This window comes from Hyalella azteca, unplaced genomic scaffold, assembly GCF_000764305.2.
Source record: "Hyalella azteca isolate HAZT.00-mixed unplaced genomic scaffold, Hazt_2.0.2 contig9983, whole genome shotgun sequence".
NCBI lineage: Eukaryota > Metazoa > Arthropoda > Malacostraca > Amphipoda > Hyalellidae > Hyalella > Hyalella azteca.
The window spans coordinates 1-7,777 of NW_025940039.1; the positions used below are offsets into that span (position 1 = coordinate 1).

At 36.9% G+C, this 7,777-nt stretch overlaps 1 protein-coding gene across 1 annotated transcript; it reads right to left on the reverse strand.

Moving 5' to 3' along the window:
- Positions 1–118: 118 nt before the first annotated feature.
- LOC108674419 (blastula protease 10-like) lies at positions 119–7,569 on the reverse strand (the record flags this gene model as incomplete). Its single annotated transcript, XM_018162363.2, has 10 exons — positions 7,307–7,569; positions 6,470–6,570; positions 5,527–5,568; positions 4,717–4,831; positions 4,322–4,521; positions 3,455–3,522; positions 2,385–2,511; positions 1,613–1,739; positions 841–975; positions 119–214 (listed from the first exon to the last, which is right to left on the reverse strand). Coding segments are annotated over exons 2-10 (1,003 nt in total), but the record flags the coding sequence as incomplete, so codon positions are not given.
- Between the last annotated feature and the right edge of the window lie 208 nt (positions 7,570–7,777).

Genomic DNA, 7,777 nt, shown 5'->3' on the forward strand with positions numbered 1-7,777 from the left:
TGCTAGATTTTATAAAAAAAAACTTAGCGTGTCGATATGATTATATCATCTATCAACGAAAAGCATCAAACAATAAATGCATAAATATATCAACTCTCAGTCATTCTTTTGAACTTACCTCCTAGACGGATAAATTTGGGGTAGCCAGGAGAGGTGACTTCTCCTGGTTTGGTGATGTTGGCGCTATGTGGAGTCAGCTTCTGGATCAGGGCGTCTGCGGTGAAGAGTACTTAATTTTAGAGCAAATATCCGAGTGCTTATGGACATCTTGAAGTTTTGATGGGAAACTAACATGGGATCATTTCATATCCCAACCCTAAGATTTCTGGATATTATGTTCCCAATGATCCCCATCAAGAAAACGGGAAATTGGTTGTGGTGGCTGTTTTATTGTGTTTTTTTTTTTTTTGTCAGAACATCAACGTGTTGAGCAGGTAGGAGATAACACTCGCTCAATTGCTTGTTTATTCAACCCAATCTACAGTCATAGACACGAACGCGGATGAGGATGAGACTGGAAAATTCCGCTGCAATCTAACTGTAGATTACGAAGAGTGCGAGTTGTTCTTTTCTTTGATTAATAATAACAGTTTTTTACAAAAGATATAAGCAGACAACATACACTTCCAACCTGCAAATGCGCTTTCAAATTCTCTCGACCATTGATTATGCAAAGAATCATGGCATTTGATTATGCCTCATAGCAAAAAACTTGTTTGGACCGATTTTTAGAGAGACGGCTGGATTCAGTTTGCAGAAATCAAATTTCTGGACATTGTCTCAGAATTTTAGCTCGGGATTAAGCAACTACGGTGTTTTAATATTTGCTGCTAGCCTCACCGTTGTAGCTCATGACGAAGTTCTCACAGTTAGCGCCTGTCGTGCCCAACGGACAAGCGCAACTGCAGTCCTTCTTGGTGAAGCCGCCGTTCTTGCAGGGTTCAGGTGACAGCTTGCAGTTCGTCAACCAGTCATCTGACACACAAAGATAATAAATATTTGAATTGTATGGACGCACGATGTATTATTCCTGAAGTCTCTTTTACCGTTCTTCAATGTTTGTGGGTTTGTGTGTGGTTGAAGCCTGGCTGCTGAGGCGCCTGTTTAGAAAACATAATTTATTACCAGAATGAGAAATTTAGTTCTTAGTGGAAGAATAGGAAAGGATTAGAGAACAGGATTAGATGAAAATTTATTTATGATTTTTTTTGATTAGTGTATGTAAATAAAATTACATTTGTAAATTTAGACGGATAATATTTTTTCGATACTTTGAAACGAGAGTAAAATGAAAAATATCTTTTCCATTTAAATATTGGCTTGGAGGGTTATTCATATTATCTAACGGCAGTATTAATTATAACGATGAGAGGATTGTGATCGCAAAATTGCAGGAACTCTATCATATCGTTACCTTTGCAAAATGACGATATGATTGCTTGTTCAAATTTAAGGCGAAATCCAAGTTGAGGAGGAAATTGGTTGAATTAGATCCGTATCATTCTGAAATTTCTCAACCCAGTAGCCTAATGAATTCGTACAGTAAACTATGTTACGGATCTTCTATCAAACACATCACCGCTAAAAAATATACACTGTACAGTATACAGACCTATGCAGCCGTACATGGTGTTCACGAGCTTCATGTTCATGAAGGAAATTTCTTTGCCTTCGCCCATAACTTTTTGAAACCGAGCGTCTCTAGCAAGCATCACGCGCGCTGCGGTCTTGGACGCAGCCTGCGCAAGTCAAAACCTTTATAAATTTATTTAAATCCCGGATATTGAAAAAAAAACAGTTTCATGAATATTAAGATATGGGATATGTTTTGTGCAAATGGGAGTACCCATGGACATACAAAAGATAGAATGAACTAAGTAGAAGCAACGAATTATTTATGTATTATTCTCATATATTCAAACTTAATTAACTTTTACTCTGAAATCGAAGGAATAAATATCAATTTTGAAAAATATAGTGAAATGGGACTGGAACGGTTTACCGAAAAATTCACCGTCCTAACCTATATTTTAAAAAGGGAATTTTAGACTAAATAATTTCACATAGGAGTTTATTTAAATTTAATGTTTATGGGAGTTCTGTTAAGCTTGTTTTTATTTTTTATTTAATTTCATTTTTTCCATTTTCTTTTTATTTATCTTAAATAATAAAATATGGCGTTTTTAAACACCCTAATTCTCGTTGAACATTTTCACTCGAAGTATGCATATAAACAATTATACATGGAAAATTTAACAGAACAACCAATTGAAAATGACCGAACGGAAATCTTGAAACATCCACATTTTTCGAATTTGGAGCATAGATTATTAGGCAAGAATCTTAAGAACATATAGCACTGCAGCCAATTTCGGATGTCTTACCCTATCGTCGTACTGCAAGACTGAGTAGTAGTCGTAAGGGATGCCGTAGTTGACGGTGTCAAATTTTTTATAATTATGCTCATCGCCAGGCTGAATGTTGGCCGTAATCACGATGATGTTGTCGTCCCTGAAAACAAATCCATCATCAATTTCGAAAACTCGAGCTGCACTTCTTTACCAATCTCGGTGAACTTAAATAGAAATTTCGACACAATGCTGAAAATTGTTCGAAGTACCAGGAAGTACATTTTACGCTCATCTTTAGAATAATTATGTCAATTAAAGTTTTTTTTTTAGATTAAGGCATAATAGCGATTAAAGCTAAGGTTTCTGACTAGTATTTAACTTGAATCGTTATACCTAGTAGAATAGTAGGTGACGCGCAGCTTTGGGCCAAAAATTAAATTCTTAAAAAGCCTAGGAGCCAATGTCCAACCCAGCATTCAATTACTACATTCTGATTGTTTCAGAGCAAAAAATCCGTAAACTACGCTTGAACATCGTAATCCAGTCCATTGAGACACTGCCTCAAGCTATTGGCACCGTAGATCTTCAGCTAATACCTAAGCACGCTCGCTCATATAAGCCGGGCTTATGAGCGGTTCTGCTTGTGGCCTCACTTATACTCCAGCCTAACCTCTTCTGGCCTAACCTATTCACGCAATTCACAACCTTCTTGCAACTATTGCTTGTCTTTAACTGCTCACTTGCCGCGCCTCTCTAACTTCCTGCAGCCAATATGGTTAGGTTAGTTCGGCTTAGGCTTGTTGTGGATGGTGAAATGTTTCAGCCAGATTCAGTATTACTAAGCTTATCATGAGCATGCTCAAGCGTTGGTAGTGAACATACGGCGCTATGAACAAGCGCACAATATCAACGTTTCTGCAAAACTAACATTTCGACGAAATAACATCCTACAGTAGTTTTGAGCCTGTCTGTAAACCGCAAAAATCCATAGAGCTATTCAAATTCACACTCCTACGGCGTTCAGCTACCATGGCACCTAACACAACTTAGCGTAGAATACATAATTTCATTCCTTGCTCGGTAATTCCAACACCAGGACTAACCTGTCGCTGCGAGACTGTTCGTGCTGCAACCCCATCGCGTGGCCGAACTCATGGATGATTCCCTTGAGCTGTTAATCAGGCACCATGCGTTAATGTCATCCATTAGGTACTAACAGGAGGATGAAGTGCAAATAAGACATTGTTTTTGCAATCAGAGTTCTACAAAGCTTCTGTCTAATATGCGTTCTTGCATAAGTACAAAATTATGTCAGCATAATCTACTGTACATTATCTGGCTAACACTGACTCGTGAGAATTTGTGCAATAGTCACAAGAAAATAAGCGTTTTTCGTGAGTATTCATAACGCAAAAAATCTGACATTCTCAGAATACCTTTATGCGATACCAGAGGTACACGTACAGAAATACTGCCTTTTATTGGGTCAAATGACGAACACAAAAAACCTGTTAAATCAAAAATTATAAGAAAATTGCATTTGTAATAAAAGACAGTGTTTATCATGAAAATGCGTGATATATGTAAGTCGTTTTCAAAGCGATATTTTCATGCAAGGATGATTATTTTCCTTTTTTTAAATACATGCAATGCAAATTACATTTTAATTTTGAAAGTATAATATACATTAAACAGAATTATTGTTGAAAATAAACCTATGTAACCATTTAACCTATAAGTAGAGCGTAGAAGCTAATAATTCTGCAGCATAAACTGTGCAAATTCAAAGCCAAAAGCATTAAAAGCGCTGTAAAAACAATTTTTAAACTTATAACAAATTTGAATGAACTCTTCTCTGCGCGACATAACAAATTTGAATAAACTCTTCTCTGCGCGACATAACAAATTTGAATAAACTCTTCTCTGCGCAACATAACAAATTTGAATAAACCCTTCTCTGCGCAACGCACATCACATTCATCACCCGCGATGCTGATGTTCGTGACCCTGCCTTGCGCGTAGCCCACGCCGGACCAGCAGCTCTTCTCTATCAGGATGTTGAGGTACTCAGCCGTGGTGGTGTCAGCCGCGGGCAACTCGGGGAACTCTAAGCACGTCTTAGACTCCCAGGCACTGATGGCCAGCTTCAGCAGAGTCACGTTTATCTTCGCTGTTAAATCCAAGAAAAGGAGTTTGTTTTATCGAGCTAAAATGAAAGAACGGGAGTTAAATTGAAGAAAGGGACTTTGTTTTATTGGGTTCGTGGAATGTGGGAGTAACAGTACTAATAAAAATAAGATGTGTTAACGATTTTAAGTGCAACAGTAACTATTTACCATAACGTAATGAACATGTATCGACTCACGATTTGCTATCTTGTATGGAATCTTGACAACTCCGTTCGTTTTCGGCCAAAGCACTTCTTTAGAATGCAAGTTCCTAGCGAGCAAACTTTGCCACTGCGCCGCGGAGTAGAGCATGTCACTCTAAGCATGTCTTAGACTCCCAGGCGCTGATGCCCAGCTTCAGCAGAGTCACGTTTATCTTCGCTGTAAAATTGAAGAAAAGGAGTTTGTTTTATTGAGTTTTCGGAAGGTGGGAGTAACAGTTTGGACTGTGGCGTGTTGTACTTTGTATATATATACACAAAGGTCAGTCGAATATTTGAAGGGAGAATAATTCGTCAAATTTTCTAGCAACAGAATCAAGTAAATTAAATTCTGTAGGAGTAATAAAACTGCTTCGAAAGAAAAAGTTTTGTCAAAAGTGGTCTCTGATATCTGACAACCGCTGATATCAACCCTAGCATGTAATGTGTATGAGGATTAGGGTACTCGCAATATATATCAGAATAATCTCACCTCGTTTATCTAAATTACTTAGTACTAATAAACGATTGGTTAGTTTAAATTCTTTCACTAAAGAGAATAACTTTAAATGAAGTTCATGTTGATCTTGGAAATTGAATCGAATGAAATAATAATATGTTATATGTGTTAACGATTTCAAGTGCAACAGTAACTATTTACCAAAAAACGTAATGAACATGTATCGACTCACAATTTGCTATCTTGTATGGAATTTTGACAACTCCGTTCGTTTTCGGCCAAAGCACTTCTTTAGAATGCAAGTTCCTAGCGAGCAAACTTTGCCACTGCGCCGCGGAGTAGAGCATGTCGCCGACCAACACCGACCCGTCCGCTCGGGTGGCCACGTCCTGGTGGGATCAGACATTTAATTTACTGGTTTGTACTGAAGAGATGTTAGCAGACCATTAAAACATATGCACAATTAAGTACAATTCAAAACTAGGGGTATTTTATTGCAAAACCACTTATGTACGGCTGGATTTGAGAAGGAGAAGTCAATAAACATTTAGAATAATAATATTTGTCCCCTCTCATTACTCATAACAATTTATCTATGCACGCTTCATAGTGTATTGCAGTCTATGGCGCTGTAAAGTAAATATTACATATGTTTCACGCATTAAATTTGCTGTCAAATACTGAAAGCGATTACGTACAGACCCAGTGAAAACTTATAGACGCGTCAGCTTCTGATTTGGATTCCCAGAAGCTGGGGCGACTCTAAATTTTGATAGGGGATGAGAATTTTTTCTTACAATTGAATGATTGAAAGAGATTTTTTGTAATCTTACAAGAAAATCCCTTTGTATTCTGTGTCTAGGATAAATTGCATTTATTGAAAGATGGTGACATCAATCAGAGGACATCGTCTAGAAGATAAACATCTATTTCACGCGTTTCCACTTGTATTTATTACTCAACCTGCCAGATATACATATATAACAATAAGTGTGACGCAAAGTGAACTGAAGCACCAAATATCTACAACCATAGATTCTACATAGATCTTCCTAGAAAGTTTATTTATACAACCATTATGGTTGCCTGGGTACAAACCATTTCATAACCATTAATCGAACAGAACATCATGCAGATTCGCACTGCTGTGCAGGTGAACGCCTAAAATTGAATGATTTTGTACCTTATAAGCAGGTCTTTTCTAGCTGTTATAGAAACAATTTGTTAAAATAGCTTATATCCTGAGAAACAAAAATGTATTTCGGAAAGATTATAATGAATAAACTGTACCATTGGCGCGGAGATGGTTTCCACAACGGCGTAGCATAAGCACAGCGCCAGGAGCGTCTGATGGGCCTTCCCTCTTGCCATTTTGAACGTCATCCGAGTATCTGTAATGAATGAAAACATGTCAAAAGTCGTTATATTTATTCTGTATATCTGCAATGAAAGCATGTATACTGTATAAGCAACAAGTGAAATAAAGAAAATTTCCTCGATTTATTCGGAAAGCGTGCTTAACTGCTTTAAGAGTTAATTTGAAATTACTCAAAAGATTTTTCGTTAATCACAGTTTTCAGACCAGTTCCGTCATCAGTTCAAAAAATTAAGAATACGAGTAATCAATCGAACGACCTAATTTCATGTATAATTTGCAATTAATTAGTCTTCCACTTGATTAGGTCTGTTTTGTTCTAAAATTTTCTGTCATTTTCTTCACCTTCAAATTATTAAGGCACGCTCGCATACACACGTTCACATTCAAACGCAAAAGTCCATTCACGTAAAAAGTTCTCTAAATTTTATAAGCCGCATGAACTGATCATCGAACCTTTCTGGTATTCCTAGTATAATTTCATTATAATTTGCTGCCATTATTTTTATTTAGAAATTTTGTTAGAAGACACTATTCTTATTTATTTAATCACACGAATAGATTGAAAACATGTGTAAATTGAGTATACGATTGAACAGAAATAACAAGTCTATTGAATCACATGATTTAGGTGGGAATACGTGTATATTAAATCACACCATTGGATTGAAAAGACGAGTTTACCAAATGGCACACTATACAGTCTAACTGGACAGAGAAATTAGCAAACGAACATGGATCTCACACCTCACCTTGACTGGCAGATAGAAGTCTTGTTCTGAGGGCTAGCTCGTTCCCTGCTCTCCGTATATACGATATTGGAAGGCGGGAAGGGTAATGGAAGGGGACTGGAGGGGGGACTAAGAGAAGGGGATGTGGGAGAGAAATGTGAGGGGAAATATGAGATGAGTCACGATGATGGGGAAAGGCGAATTAATAAAGGGGAAATTAAATAGTGAGGAAAAATGAACGGTAGGCCTGTAGGTGCGCAGGAATGAGGCTATTAGCATCAATGAAGTGGTTGCTGGATAAGTACAAAATTATATCGGATTATAAGATTTTATCGTCGGAGCCGTTACATGAATTTTTTAGTTTATTCGTCGATAGATTTACAAATTATTGGATTATAATTATTATTAATTATTTCTAATATTATAATTATTGTTATTCGTGTTAAATAATATTAATAATAGAACCTTTGCCTTCATATGGGTGATAAATGG